Source organism: Sceloporus undulatus, chromosome 2, assembly GCF_019175285.1.
Source record: "Sceloporus undulatus isolate JIND9_A2432 ecotype Alabama chromosome 2, SceUnd_v1.1, whole genome shotgun sequence".
Taxonomy (NCBI): Eukaryota; Metazoa; Chordata; class Lepidosauria; order Squamata; family Phrynosomatidae; genus Sceloporus; species Sceloporus undulatus.
In genome coordinates this window covers 154,386,563-154,402,958 of record NC_056523.1, presented here as the reverse complement: position 1 = coordinate 154,402,958, position 16,396 = coordinate 154,386,563, and the positions used below count along the sequence as shown (strand labels likewise).

The 16,396-nt window shown below is 40.8% G+C and overlaps 2 protein-coding genes across 2 annotated transcripts in view; one reads left to right on the top strand and one right to left on the bottom strand.

Annotated features, from left to right (window-relative positions):
• The window catches only part of MAP2K6 (mitogen-activated protein kinase kinase 6), a 1,063,669-nt gene that overhangs the window by 421,950 nt on the left and 625,323 nt on the right, over nucleotides 1-16,396 (top strand). The gene's annotated exons all lie outside the window — the stretch shown is intronic.
• The window catches only part of FAM20A (FAM20A golgi associated secretory pathway pseudokinase), a 70,214-nt gene continuing 54,702 nt past the window's right edge, over nucleotides 885-16,396 (bottom strand). The window contains exons 7-11 of the mRNA XM_042449715.1: nucleotides 13,161-13,341; nucleotides 10,565-10,674; nucleotides 9,615-9,696; nucleotides 6,931-6,990; nucleotides 885-2,741 (exon numbers count right to left, since the gene is read on the bottom strand). Of these exons, the coding sequence (XP_042305649.1) occupies nucleotides 2,480-2,741; nucleotides 6,931-6,990; nucleotides 9,615-9,696; nucleotides 10,565-10,674; nucleotides 13,161-13,341 (695 nt within the window). The 3' untranslated portion in view covers nucleotides 885-2,479. The remainder of the gene's footprint in view (nucleotides 2,742-6,930; nucleotides 6,991-9,614; nucleotides 9,697-10,564; nucleotides 10,675-13,160; nucleotides 13,342-16,396) is intronic.

The following is a 16,396-nucleotide window of genomic DNA, read 5'->3' as shown; positions in this document are numbered from 1 at the left end:
ATCATGCTTCTCTGTACTGTACTTCTGCTTTATGCCTGTTGACCTTTATATTTTTCAGATACAGGGCTCAGCTGCTGTAGATTTGTCCCTGTTTGCATTGCTTGATGTATTCTGAAACTTGCACACCTATCAGTGACTCAGTCTGCAGTCTTCATCATGAGACTAAATGTAACTGTTTTCTATTTCCCTCCACCTCCTCTAATTTTTGTACTACTTAATTTGCTAATGAATTCTAGATAATTCAGAAAAATTGAACTCTTCTGTGGCATTTTGATTCTCTCTCCCCCCCCTTTTTTTTTTAAACCTAGAATAAGGTACCCAGAAATCTGGATCACTTGTTCGAAAAATTCCACTCCTAGGCTTAAAACACCAAGCACAGCCAAAAACATGGCTAATATTTTCCCCTCCCCCAAACCCACTAGAAGGCATTGGAGTTAGTAAAGTTGGGATCCAGGGGGGCACATGCAGACTTTTCCCCACCACATTCTCAATAGGCTGATGTACCAGTTGCGTCTGTTTAATTACTTGAATGTATAATACTGAAAAGATTTCTTTTTAGATATTACTGTAGTAGGTATAACTGAAGTGCAGTCCTTGCAAGGACCATCCTTCCTATTCATATTTGGAGTTTATAATTGACCTGCCCTGGAAATGTGTTACTGAGCCCAGTGGATTTTGAGTTAATGAGTTTACTTTTGGAACACTACATAAAGACTACAATCCTACCTCAGAATCAGAGTTATTGGACTGGAGCCCTACATTTTTTTTTCTTGCTGCTCAGACCTGGGCAGTCCCTTTGCCTTTAAAACTTCTACCTGTGGCCATCTGAAAGCTGTCAGCAGGGGGAGCCTTGCCACAATGAAAGTAAATCACAAAATTCAACCTGTTTTCATAATCCATGTTAAGAGATGTCATTCCAGTGCTGAAAGCCAGGGCAAAAATTGCATTTTGCATCAAAAATAAACAGACAAGTGAAGAAAAGAATATGCACAGTGGAACTGGACTATTTTGCTGGGTGTTTTCTGGGGTATATGGAGAGAAACAAGGCCTGTGTTGGCCAAAATCGCTGAAAGAGCTGAGTATGGTGGTGGGTGTTTTTCTTCATTCTGGTGATTTCCAGGCTGGTGGATGCAAGTGTTTCTACATGATCACAAGAGTATGGAATGCACATTTATTTGGGTTTATTGATGTGCATAATAACTTAATTTTTTTTAAAAAAAATGTGCTGATTGTGCTGATACACTTTCTATAAATAGTAATTAATTCCTGATAGGCCTGTAAGGGAGAATGAAGTAGGTTTCGTGGAACAATTGTTTTTATAACGGGGGCATATCCTTAGAACAACTTGGAAGATGAGAGTTTCAGTATGGGATACCAGTCAGAGTAAACTTTCCAAATTCCTCAGCAGAGCTCTCTACAGCCTCCTGAACTAGATCCTCTGCTAGGAGGACAGAACAATTGCTAGAGTCAGTTCCTATCCATGAAATCTATTTTCAATGCCGGAGTCCTTTCACATACACAATTAAAAGCACTATGATTCCACTTAAGCTGCCATATGTTGTGGAATCCTGGGATTTGAAGTTTAGGCAGGCACTATATGCTGGTTCTTATATTCTGAATTGCCAGGTACTAGCTCCTTCATACAGCAGCTGTAATAACAACACAGGTCTAGATTGTTCTATGGAATACCCTTATTTCAGTAACATCTTTCATAGATTTGCCCAGGGGCTCCCCAGAAACAGTGAAAAACAGTTAACAAATCATCACATAGATGGGAAGCATGTAGCCTACAAGGTAATATTAGTCTGCAATTCCCATCTGCCCCCATCAGCATAGCCAGTGGTGAAGGGGCGGGAGGCAACACACAGTCCACATCCATGGCATAAAGTGAAACAAACCTCTCTGTGCACCAGCCTAAGGACATATTAAATTATGTTTCTTGAATAGCCTTCCTTCTTTCCCATTCTTTCCTACAACTTCAGTTGCCCTGTTCCATCTCAGCACATACCCTTACTGAGAAGACTCCTGCTATGTTAGTCCACCTTCATTGTTGTTTTGTCTGGGCTGCCAGTTTTCCTACTTTGACTCTGAGCATTTCTGAGAGTCCTAAGGTTTGTTGTGGATGCTCAGGTGCACATTAGCCATGTTTCTCTTTCAGTAGTCCCATTTTATTCAAGCCAGCAGTAAAGTTCTAATCATACAACTCTGATACAAGAAAGGCCCAAATATACTGAACACCAAAAGTTCTTGGTCTTCAGCTAGAGGGCTTTTGTTGCGTCACATCTTTTCGAGAAGGTGCAAAAAGGTCACTTGAGGGAGTGCAAGGTTCCAGGATCTAAATAGGATGAAATTGGAAGAAAATCATACCATTTTTACCACCTAACCTAGAGATCTCCCTCACTGCCCATTTCTCACAGTTGTCCAGGATAAAGGAGCATCTTCAGCAACTGAAAGTTTATGTTCTAATTCCCACCAGACTCTAGCTTGGCTGTGTCATTCTGTCAAAGACGGGCATCCCTAGAGGTTTGGTGTCAGCCACAACGATATCTTCTCCATTGGCCTCTATACAGTTCTCCACTGTCTTCAAGATGATCTGTAACCTCCTGTCCAGTGCCAAAAGGTGGGGTTCAGTGAGTACCGGTGTCAGGCGATCCTGCAGCAGGGACTCCCGCATGATATCACTGAGCCTATAGTCTGGCTGAGCTAAGAGCTGCAGCCGTAATAATGTTGTCTTCTTTATTCTGGAGGAGAGAGAGAAAAGATTTGAGCCAAATTCTCTAGTCAAAAGAACTTTGCCTCTTTGTGGTAGATATTCCTCAAAGCTGGGTAGAGATAAATATGGATTCCTAAGTCCAAGGCTTAATTTTTAATAACAGGTGTTGGGACTTAAACCTGCTGAGGGTCTCTTCCTCATTCCAGATGTTTGGGAACTGGTTATGTGCCAAGAACATTTGGCAAACAGAGGAGAGTTGTAGCTCAGCTGTGAAATGCATGCTTCGCATGTGGTTAAGATCACATTCAATTCCTTATTTCTGTTTTAAAGCAGGGCTCTATAAGATCACTGCCTGAAATATTGGAGAGAGGTTTCCAGTTAGCAGATGATAACACACTTAAACCCATGGCCTGATTCTATGTTCAAGTGTTTAAAGAAATCCTTTTACACAATCTAACCAAGTGTAGTCATTTGTTTTATTTTAAGTATTTATTGCCTCCCAGCCCACAAGGGCTCACAATGCCCTTGTTTTCATCTCAGTGTCAGAATTTTTGCATAGTTTTTTCCTTCCTTTGGTCAGTGTACTTGTCAAGCAAAAGATGCTTTTGCTTCTGGAGTAAGCTGAAAAGAGCAGACACAGGGTGACTGTCCCTTCTGATCTCATTCAGTCAGTCTTTCCTTTTTTTTGGTACTTCTGCAAACCTTTGGCCTTCCTCTGAGAATCCTTACATTGCTCCTTTTCCCCCTCAGTGTCACTTTTTTGGCTCCTGTTTTCCTCTTGGCTCTTTCCGCCTTTACTCATACTTCCATTGGTGACTAATGTTCTGTTATTTTGAATGCTATTTAGATGATTGAATGTGCAGGATATATGCTGCTGAAGAAAGCAGTCATCACATATCCTGAAAAGAGTTGTCTGAGAGGATGTAGAAGTAACCTGAAGTGCACATAGCCTACCCACGTCTCACATCTCTTTCTAGGGGAACCATTCACATTTCAAAGAATATTCTTTTTAAGAATACAGTCAACCCTCTATATCCATGGATTCAGCCATCCATGGCTTGAAAATATATTTAAAAATATAAATCCCAAAAAGCAAACCTTGATTTTGCTTCCCTAGAGAGGCCAGGGTGGCTTCATCCCTGCTGTTTTTTCGGTGGCAGGTAAAGACATATTTCTGCTGGCAGGCCTTTGCAAATTGATAAGGGCTGGGAATGTTGTCCTAATGAAATTTTAAGGTTTGTATTTTTAATATATTCTATTTTAACTCATAGCTGTTTTAACTTAAAATGATCTAATTGTTTTTTAATTTTTTATATTTATACATTTTAATGTATTGTTTTTAAATTGCATTGTTTTAAATCTGCTGTTTGCCGCCTTGAGTCCCTTATATTGGGAGAAAGGCGGGGTAAAATAATAATAATAATAATAATAATAATAATAATAATAATAATATTATTTAAAGAACACCACTTTACTATGCCAATGTATTTAATGGGACTTGGGCATCCACAAGGTGTCTGGGAACCAAACCCCAGCAGATAAGAAGGGCCTGCTGTACATATCTTTTATACTGTGTGAGGAAATAGTTGAAATAAGTGAGTTTTTCTTTCAGTGTTGTATCCTATTGTGTTTTATGGTATAGATTAAATCGGTTTTCTACTCCTTCTCTAAAGCTATGTCTTGTTGTGTTGCTCCTTAATGTAATAGCAAAAAAAAAAAGAAAGAAAAGAAAAAAAAGAAAAAAGTGGAATACTCTTTAAGCACATTTGTTATTGCTGCAGTTTTCTCCCTTTAAAATGTACAATTATTAGCTAGGCCTCGGTTGCCTTTAAATTTTAATCTGCTAATTGTTTATGTGTGTAGGCACTACATTAAGATGGCAGATACATGGGGCAGTACTCTCCCCCCCCCCCCGGATTTCTGAGAGGCACTTGCTAATATCTCTCAAATGTGAATTTGTAGATGGTGGATACACAGGATATGAAAAAAAGCTTGGAAAAGTCTTATTTTGGACTACAAGTCACAGAAATGGATGTCCAATATGGATATGTTTGGATATGTTAGGAGTTGTAGTCAAAAAAGTGACTTTTCTGGTCTCTACACAAAACTGACTGTGAAGCAGCAACATCTAAAGGGCCAGATTCTTCATTCTTGCATTAGCAGATAATGTATATTGATATTTCTCAGGTTGTCTTGGAAATGAGTCTAAAAATTTGAATGGAAAACAATGTGATCCCATTGGATCTACAAGGCATAGTTTTTTGTTGGGGATATCACTGGATCTACAGGATTATATAATATTCACCAGAAAAATCAAGTTTAGGAACAGCTAGTTCTTCCTAGTTCTGGCTGCTGGAATCTAGCAGAAGCAAGTGTGCACTGATTGCCTTATGGATTCATTCCCAGGAGAAAGGTGGGGTGATAAATAAGAGGAAGTGTAGTATAGTGGTTAATGTAATGGGCTGAGGCTTGGGTAGTTTCCTTTGGTGACCTTGAGCTAGTCACTATCTTACCTACCTCACAGAGCTATTGGGAAGATAAAAGTGGGCAGCAGGAAGGCCATGCATGCCACTTTGATCTCCTTTAGGCAAAGGCAGGGCAGAAATGTAATAAATACACGGACCCCTCCCAAACTACTTTCCCCTGCACTCCAGAAATAATGTTTCGCTAAAAAGTCATCCTTCCTTTTTAAACAGGGGTTAAATAAACATGGCAGATGCCAGTCTTTGTTTCTCAGTCAGAAAACCTGTCTGAAGCACAGGGGATGGAGATGAGGAGAAGAAGAACAGGAGGATAAATTTACAGCCAAAGGGGGTGGGGTTGGGGTGGTAAGGGGAGAAGAACTAATCCCTGAAAAAATAATCTATCACCAATCAACATCCGTGGGTGTTGTCTTTTGAAGTACAAAAAAGAGGCAGTCAAACACTACCTATAATGCAGATACATTGTCTGTGTTACTCTTCTTGTTTCTATTCCAATAAGAATAAAATAAATGGCTGATGTGTGTTATTAATGCTTGATGTTGCTGCAGGCCAGAGCCTATCGGCAACTGAAATACTGATTTAGTAAAAGTTGGTGGCTGAGAGGGGGTGGTTATTTCAGGTTAGTTATGAGCCAATCTCAAATCATGCAGGCTCATGTGATTTATTGGCAACCCTGTAATTATCAAGTAGAAGTCCTGCAAGGTGTGAATAATAGCTTTTGAAATCTGACCTGGAGGCTCAATATAGCTGTACTGCCAGAGATGATCTTATTGGCATCAGGCAGCCCAGAAATGCAGAAGGAAGGTGGAAATGGGTTAGATGTAGCTGATGGAAAAACCCAGATGGTGAATAACCCTTTGCCACAGCTCTTCAAAGGCGCACTCCCTGATTTATACCAATTCATAAAGAGGGACCTGGAGAGAATTTTGGCAGCAAAATTTATGACCCACACCCTAATGACTGCAGGGAACACACATTTAATAAATGATGTTCAGGCTCCTTCAGTCTCTTTAGAAGCTGATAAAATTTGAATGTCCTTGACAGGAATCAAAAGAGATGCTTCAATTTTCATAAGAGATGACACATGTCAGGTCTGAAGGTGAAAAAGTTTGTGTCCAGTAGTTAAGACAGTGGAGATTGCATGCAACTGGAATTACAGAAAAGCCTGCTTTGTGAATAATTCAGATAAATTGCTTTATTTTGTCAGATCTGCTGAATGTTTTTTTTTTAAAATTGGACTCAAAATGAAGCACCTGCTGGTGAGATGTTGTGCTCTAAGAGACTTCATCACAGTCATTCCTCAGAAGCTTCCCCATGGTCCTCTCCAGCTTCTCAAATTTACCAAGGGATTGCTGGGGTGGTCACAGGATAACACAGGAGAGAAATGGGGCTTCAGTCTCTGAGTGTAAATGTCAGCTACATACAAGTGTTCAGAGACAATGGCAACTATGGGAAAATGTGGTTCCCGCAGGTCCCAGCAATCCTTTTCCATTTCCCAGAAGCCCCCATTGCACCGAAACTGATAACTTTTGGAAGATAAAAGGAGATGAAAAGAATCTCTAATAGATGTCAAAACAGATTGGATCTCTGGATGGTCCAGCTTGCCAGTGTTGTCTCACTTTCTCACCATCAAATGAATCAAGTGCTTGCATGCATGTTTGCTTACCATGGCCCAAGGAGCTATTATTTTACTGTACTGTTTAATTAAGATAAGTTGGAATGACAAGTACTTACATGCAACATTGTTCAAGGGGAGCCAGGATGGAGATCTCATCATGGGAGTGTTTCCCAAAACTGTGAGAACAACAGATAACTGTGTTTAAAAAGTACCCATGGGAAGGTATGCCAAACAAAGACTTCAGAGAAAGGGGTGTTTCAGAGTGGTCAGAGGAAGGTGGTCAATAAGATGTAAATCCGTTATGTATGGCTTCATCTTTTTTGGATTTGTCCTCCAAAATGCAGGCACAAAGTGGAGGAGAATCATCATACTGAAAGAGAACACTGGCCTGTTACAGACTGCCAAAATAAAGCTGCTTTGAGTCTCTTTGGAGGTATGCTGTTTAAATGATGCATGCACCCTAAGAATCTGGAAGCTGCACCAAAGCTGCACTCCAGTGCTTAGGAATGGAGTGTGGCTTTGGCGCAACCTCTGGACTCTTAGGACCCATGCATCATTTAAATAGCATACCTCCAAAGAGACTCAAAGCAGCTTTATTTTGGCAGTCTGTAACAGGCCCTTATCTCCTTTTCTGATCCTTTCCCACACAACCAATCCAGATTCTACTAAGCCAGAGGCAGAGAAGAGATGCACTTATCTCAAAACCAGACCCACACCCTCAGCCCAACCTGGAAGGCACTAGTCAGTCTGCTGCAGGAGGAAATGGGGCTGAAAGTTACAGAAAGGTCTGAGTCAGTCAACCCAAGGGCATCTAGCAAAGCATCTTGCCACCTATCATGCTATCTTCCTGGTGTCTGGGGGCTACAATGGAACCGAGCCCCATCAATCAGAGGGAGAAATGCATTGTGGATACCACAGAGATAGTCACTGCTGAAATCTGACAGCAACTAGAGTAACTATAGTGCAGGAAGCACCAGCATAGTCTCCTGTAGCATAGATCTTCGTAGATTGCCAGAGCAGAGTGTCTCCTTCCCTGTGTTTGTACATGTGTGTAGCCCAAGGGCTAAGTGTTACCTGAGCTTTCCCTAAAAGAAAAGTCCTGCAGTATCTGTGACTTTCTTGATCTCAATGGACTTTAACTAAGGAGCAAATGATATGAGGTGCTGCAATTGGGTCACCTGTTTCTATAAACTGTTTAAAAGCAGCTGCATGCATGCACACCCGCAGACCCACACACTCTGGATCTTGGGGTGAGGGTGTAGTTCCCAGTTTTCCCATTGCAAACCCAGCACCCCAAACTTCCATTCTCTCTGCTAAGGAGAATGTAAAATTACCATCATTCTTCTCTATAGAGCAATACCAATTTGTATGTCTTGCATGCAGGTGTGCAACTGACAGTAAGAACATTACACAGCCCCCCCCCCAAGTTCTGCAGTTCCCCCAAGCCAATATGGCGGGGGGGGGGTTCTTGTGCATGCCTTCAAAGCAAATAAAAAAATGGAATTTCCAAAAACTCAGTTACTTTGGCCACTGGGGGCATTATAATGGAAAACACAAGAGGGCTGAAGACCAACACTTAAATTACTTGAATCCTTTTTGTTTGTAGAAAGTTCATAATTGTGAGATTACTTTGTTACTCGAGAGACTGCCTGCTTTATTTGGCTGCAAGCCAAGGAAAAGCATTTTCTTTGCATATTAGTTTATTTGCTTGATGGGCAAAACAAAAATATAATTATTTGTTGTCGCTGGTAGAAGTGTGCATTCTGAGCCAGTGTGTTGTCATGAAGATTTATTTCAATAAATGCATGATTTTAAAAGGCTGCTGTACAACAATAATGCCCAGTCTTATTTGATTTGTTGCTTGCTTAAAAATAACATCAGATTGCTATAGGTGTGCTCTGCGCACGGCTCCATGAATATAGCTGTGAATACATGTATCTATCTCAACACCAGTGCTCATGCAACAGAATTCCCTTCCTCTAATCTCTCACCTTCACCCTACTCCTGCAGGCCTTCCCAGCCCCCTGAAATGTTTTTTGGGCACACTGAGGGCTACAAAAGAAAAGAAGAGCTCTCTGTCTATTTGACTCAGAGATGGTGTTGCATGTGCTGATGTTTCTTTGACTTCATATATACAGAAGGCTTCCTTCTGTGTAATCAATAAGATGTCAAGCTGGGCTTTCTTTCTTTCCCTGGTATTTGTGAGGTTGACTTTACATTGTATTATAAACTTAATATAGTGCTTTCTTGTCTACAGAACCCTTCTCAGGGAATTCTGAGCACATTCGTTGAACTAACAGCTATCTTTAACATCCACCCACCGTGCCCCCCCCCCTCCAAAAAAAACACCCTTCTTTTTCCTTAGGATTCTCAGTTTTCCTGGTGAGAACTCTAAAACAGCTTTTGGTCTAACACAGGTATAGCTGTGTTAGTCTCTAGAAGCAGTATGTAGAGAGATCTTGTAGCACTTTTGAGACTAACTGAAAGACAAAAATTGGCAGCATGAATTTTCATAGAATGAATCTGAGGAAGCAGACTGAAAACTATGAAAGCTCATGCTGCCAATTTCTTTCTTTCAGTGAGTCTCAAAGGTGTTACAAGATCTCTCTAACACAGGTGTTACTCCAACACTCCACAATGCCCACCTAAGACACAGGGGATTCCAGCAGGACACAAAAGTCTTTGCAACTCAAATCAGTGTGTATCAGTGTTTGGTAAGCCTTAAACTGTATGAGAAGGCTATTGCTCCAAAACGTTCCCATTCTGTCCTGAATTCTTACGGTCTCACAGGGTGCCTTACCCTCTTGCGTTGTCCAAGTGGAGCAAAAAGCCATCGTCTCCAAACTTGGTGAACATCTCATAATGATGACGGTCCATATTACCTTTCCAAAGAAAAAAAAGAGCAGAAAAAATTAGCAGCCCCTGCAATTAATGTAACCTAACTGCTTGACGGTTGTTGTGCACACACATAGTATTCAGGGTATATACGTGTTTTAACAGCAGTTTTAATTCCAAGGAAGAAAAAACTTGGGTAACCATCATCATGTCACAACCAGATAAGTGTTTTAGGTGTTCACTGCAAGCTTTTGAGTCTCACAGAATTCCTCCCTGAAGCTGGAAGTTCAAGGTGCAGACAGGCAACTGAGTCAGCAAACACTGACTCAGTTGCCTGCGGGCATTTGGTCCACTGCTAAATGGACAGAATGTTGATCGGGGTAGGCATGGCTCTTCATACTGTCTTCCCTACCAAGCAGTGATGCTGTCATTTTGAGTGTTATAGCATATGCTTAGCTAACACGTGATGTGTATTGGAAAAGCACCTGTGTTTTGCTGGTAGTATGCACATGCTGTACTTGTATTGAATTAGTTTTCTGGTTACATAACACATGGGCTCATGCATTAGATCACACGTAGTATAAAACACTAGGCCAGGGAGGGGAAACATGTGACCTTTCAGATATTTTTGGATTTCAACAACCAGCATTCCTCACTCTTGACTATGTAGACAAGGGTTGGTGGGAGCTTTACTCTAACGTCTCACTTCCTGCATTATTGGCCGCAACATCTTCCTCCAACCTGGTGCCATCCAGTTATGTCAGGCACAGATCTTTAAGGGATTCCCAGGCTAGCTGGATTCCACATAGTAAGGGGCTTTTTCAGCCTTAGGGTCAACATGTCAAATCAATAAGACCAGAAATTAGCTCTCAATCAAATCAACAAGATTGGCTGTTACTCAGTGTTTCTGCTTACCTATTAAGAAGTCAAAGATTGCCATGTCAATGATATTGAGTAGCCGGGTGCCACTGCTATAAGGATAAATCTCCTTCACTGTATTGCAATAAAGTGGATTCATTTCCCACCTGCAGAAAATATCAAAGGGTGGGAGGACTGAATTTTAATTCAGAATTTTTCATGTTTATTATCTGTTTTTGGAAAGAATGGGCAGGGAGGATATATTTACTGAGGCCAGTCCATGGTAAAGATGGTCACTGTTTGTTTTGCTTCTGAATAGCTCCCATTTTTCTTCTACAATGGTGCTCATTTCACCCCTTGCCATAAATATACCCCCCATGGATTCATATCTCAACCTGTCTTTTACTCTGTAGGCAGGTAAAAGAGTCAAAATATCTGCCAATGTCGGTGTGAAGAGCCACCTGCAATTTGGTGTCTCTTCATCATTCCTCATGTCATTGTTGTTTATCTTTTCTCACCAGTTTAAGACATGGCACACCTCCATATGTGCTTCATTCTTTGTTCTGCTCCATCTTATAGCAAATGCTTTTAATATTTTGGCCTGCAGTGACTGTAGAGAGTCAGCATGGTGAGTAGTGGTTTGAATATTGGAGTAGGGCTCTGGGAGACGAGTGTCTGAATCCCTGCTTGGTCTTGGAAATCCACTGACTGACCATGGGCAAGTCATATTCTCTCAGTCGCAGAGGGAGACAAAGTCAAAGCCCCTCTGAACAAATTTTGTGAAGAAAACCCTGTGATAGGTTCACCATAATTAGGGTCACCATAAGTCAGAAATGATTTGAAGGAACAAAACAACAGACAGGGGCTATTTTTCTTTTCTTCAGCAGTATGGCTGTGAAATCTATACAGAGTATAGATATTAAATTAGGGACGGGGGGGGGGGGGGGGGGGGGGGGGGGGGGGGCGATGAGCAGAAGGGCCAAAAACCATATACATATGCAAATATAGATGACCAAATGCCATAGACATGTACAAGAGCACATGATTCCTACTGGAAATAGCTATGGGGATTTGCTTAGCTAGGTGTTTTTAAAGGGTTCACTACACATTATCTATGAACATTAATTAGGGCACTCTTTGAATCACTCTCTTAGCTGAAACTGAACAATTTAATAGGCTGGTTAAACATCAGCAATGGCTTTTTCCTGCCTGAGGTGGAAGAGCCAGAGAACATACACATACGTGAATCCAAGGCCACTTAAGTTACTTTGGCATCTGCCACAGGAAATCCCACCACCATATTTCCCTGACTCTGGAAGCAAGATTCTGTCAAATGACACAAATCAAATAGGCAATAGTTTGTTGCCCTTTCATGACACCTCAAATCCACCTCGCTGTATCTAATCTTAGGGCTAGCCCTGTTAATTAGACAGGACTTTGCATCTTGTATTTGCAAGGCAAGGAGTTGGATTAGATGGGCTGTGCAGTCTCTTCCAGCTCCATGATTCTATGGTCCGTATGTGCACACATGAGCAAGGAAGGTAGCTTCTGTGTACTTTTAGCCATGTGCTTCTTGCTCAGCATGTTTGGAAATATAAGAAAGTTACAAAAGCAGCTGGCTTGTTCAAATGTGGGTTGGTGATGAGGGCAGGGAGTCCTAGTGACTGCACCCACAGTAACTTTCCAAATCCTGCTTTGGCCATTTGGAGAGCAAAATGATCAGCAAGAACCTTGACTTCTTGGACCATTGTATCTGTATTTGTTTAGCCTTTGGATTCTCTCCAGGCTTCCACTTAGCAAGTCACATAAAGAACTGCTTTCTGGTACATATTTAACTTGCTACAGGAGCACTCTCCAACCTGGTCCACTACAGATGTTTTGGTCTACTTCCTTCATCCCCATATAGGTGCCAGCTGATTATGCTGACATGGGAGCTGCACTCCAATACTTAGGAAAGACACATAGTTGGGCAAATCTGGGCTAGGCTAATCTTTCACTGGCCTGGATGCTATTTCTTTTTTTCAGCCACAGAAAATCCACTGAATCAATTGTTGAATTAGTGGGTCAACTTTCCATTACATCGCATTTGTTCAATGAGTATACTTCCAATGGAATTACCAGCAGGATTGAGGCCCCTAAGGTTTCCATAAAGGCATCTGTGGTAACCATCATGTCTTTTGAATCTATTCCAGTTGATTTTAACAGGAATGTGTCCACAAATCTTGTTTTATTCTGTTTGTGACAAGCTGTTTCCCAAACTCAGTGGTTTGAATCCTAATGGATAGTCCACAACTGTTTGTTGTGTTTCTTCAAGTATTTTTTGACTTATGGAGTCAGACTTATGGAGACCCATCTAAAGAAGATCAATTGATTCAATTATTGAATGAGAAACCAGAACACAGACCCACAATCCTATGTGGATCTACTCTATCTGGAAGTAACACTGGTATTCACACCATTGTGTTTAATGGGGATCTGCTCTCAAGTACACGTGTACCATTTATGTGACTTAACAGTAATTCAGAAATACTATTGACTTTTGAAGAACCAGTGTGCACAAAAATTTGTCATAGAGCATGTGTTTTAAGGTGCTGCATATGAGAGCAATAGTAGTAATAGGCAAAGAGAGAGAGAGGTCCATTTACCCACTTACTCCTCTTTTCCAGCAAAGGTGTAGGATCGTATCCATGGGTTGGGGATGGAGAGTCTGGGTGCCAAGTTGAGGGAAGGCAGGAAAACAGAAAGGGATCCTTCCAGCAGGTGAGGGTTCCCACATACAGCATATTCAGTCTTGCACATGTAAGGGCACTTGGCAAAGAAACAGACATTGCTGGCTATGGAGAGAGCAGGATGTATGAGTGACATGGCTTATAGAATGGTGCTCTATTTCTAGAATGGAAAGAAATCAGCTTGGGTGCTTCAGCACAGTAGAAATAATGCAGTTTGATACCATTTTAACTGCAATGGCTTCATCCTATAGAATCCTGGGTTTTGTAGTTTTGTGAAATACTACCTCTCTTTGGCAGAGAAGGCTAAACTACAAATCCTAATATTCTATAGGAGAGGAGCTACAGTACTTAAAAATATGCCAAACTCCATTATTTCTACAATGTAGATATACCCTTTTGATAAAATCCTATGATTAGCTTTCTTTTTTTCTTTTAAGGGATAGATATTTTAGCCTTCGGGATTGTAAAGTGACAAAATCTAATATTACTTCTAAGTGCCATGTGATGGAGTGAGGTCCCATCACTAGTCCCAGCTTAGCAGTTCAAAATCATGTAAAGGTGCAAGTAGATAAACAAGTACCACTTCGGTAACAGTGTTCCATACAGTCATGTTGGCCACATGGCAATAGAGCCATCTTTGACAATGATGGCTCCTACGGCTTGGTAACAGAGATGACCACCACCCACTACAGTTGGACATGACTTGACAATCTTGTCAAAGGGGAAACCTTTATCTTTAGTATATTTTGAATATCCACTTATTTGTAATATTTATAAAGTGTAACTATTTGTTAGTGACTCACACATTGTGAACATTTGGGATTTAGGAGTGGTGGCAATGTTGCTGTCAACCCTGTAATCCATCGACCTCCTGAAATGTCTAGATGCTGACTCTTGCTCTTCCTCAAAGATGAGTATGAGGGAAAATTTGCTAAGCAAGTAGTCTTTACAGAGGATAAAGAAAACATGCAAACTCTGTGCAAATGGTTGCACATCCAGACCCTTTGTGTCTTGTTTCTGTCTCTTGCATACTCTTTGGGAAACTGGGACCATTTTATAGAATTTCCATTTTAATTAAGAAATAGCTTACCAGTATGCAAAATTCTCTGTTGTGGCTTGTGTGCTCCCTTTCCCCTCTGCTCCCAAGTTAGGTGTAACTCTCACATTTCAGCACTTTGAAACTTTGGCCAGAATTCTCTATCACAGTTTATGATACACAACTTTACTGTACTTAGACCATGTCTGTACAGGCCAGGATACTCCAGGAGCAGCCCTGCCCTGTTTCCTTACTCTCCATTTCTACACCACGACAGTTGGGTAGGGTTGCCATATTCTGTTCCTCATATCTGGGCATATAATTTGCATATTATAAAATTATTATAGTTGTGTAAAATGTTAATTTGCATTATCGTGCAAATTCAATACACTAATCATTGCACTTTTTTCTATCGTTTTGTTTCAACCTCAGAACCACTACCAAGCTAAAAGCTCTTTTTTCCTTCTTTTCCCTGCTAGCTAGTGTAAATGGAGGGAAGCTTCCAAGCAGCTCCTGTACTCCCTTTACTCTCTCAAGGCTGTTTGGAAATGAAGTTCCACCATGTTGCTTAGCCCTGGGTTGAAGCCACCAACACAATCACCATACAACACAAACCCATCTCTGTTCGCTTCCTTTCTTTTCCTGCCTTCTAGGCCTATTGGGAGAAGGTAGGGAGGGAATGGAAGAATTAGGTGGCAATGATACACCAGTGTAATAGCAATCGAAGCACAAAGGGAAGGATGAGGCTTCACCCAGTGCCAGTCTTCCTGCACAGTTTCCTGCTTCATTGCCACTGCCACATTTTAACCCACCCATCAACTTGTGAAGGAGAAATCCTGGATTCAGTTGGCTGGGACATTTTTTAGTCCCTCCAGTCTGGAATTTTCCAGGTTTTCTGGGACAAATTGCAACCATATGCAGGGGCATCCCACTGAGCCACCCATGAAGTAGGAACGGAGGAATCCGGAGTAACAGGTAAGTTTTTAAAATGTAGTTTAAGGCTGTTAACCCTGGTTCTGTTGCAGAATGTGCTGGACATCACCTGGACTGCCCAATCCAGAACCAGAGTTTGGGGAGTGTGTATTCTGAACAGGGAAAAGCCAGAATGCAGTGGGAAGAATGGGCCTTTTGACCTGTGCAGACAGGGTCTTTGCTTTGTAGCAGAGGCATTAAGAAACCCTGTTAATCAGTTGTGCAGAAGTGTAATGGAACCTGGCAAGATCCTAATGGACACGAGCAGGTGTCCTGATTATAATGGGAATTAACTGTATTGGTCCCAATGCGCATCGGTCACCTTCTTGGCCCCTCTATGCAATAACATAACAGCAGTCCTTTACTGGATATGGATGCTATGAAACTACCCAATTCTGTTTCCCACATACATAAGTCCACTTACTAATAAGGTTATCGCATCAGTGCCTGAAACGTTTCTATTCTGTTCCCAAAACGTTTCAAGATGTAACGTTATGGGAACGGATATTATCGCATTCGAAAATGTAAAGCGTTCCGAGAACGTAACGGGAACACAATTTACCGCATTTGTCCTTATAGGAAGCGTGATAAGTATGAGAACGTTTCAATATTTGCACATGCATATTTGTAACAGTCTATTCTTGTTCATGAGTCCCACATACACAGAACAAAAGGATTTTACAAGGAGATATTTGTGCAAACACAACCTAATCTTTTTATATACAAGATACATATAGACACACACACACACACATGTATACACACATATAGTCCGCAATCTATATATACATATATATATATATATATATATATATATATATATATATATAATGCATATATATGTATATATTGTGTGTAATATATTTATATTATATATAATATATATTTTGTATATATTACATATTTAAAATATGTATATTGTATATATATTGTATGTATACTTTTAGACACACACACACACACACACACATATATATATAAATGTTATACATATACATAAACATAGGGTTGCCATCCCTGGGGACCTCAAAACTGGGAAAATGTAGGACAATGTTTTAAAATGTAGCACTTTTAAAAAAAATTTCCTGGCCAGGAAATTTTAAAAAGAAGGTCCTACATTTTTAAACCTTGTCCAGGGCCAGGCTAGAGCTG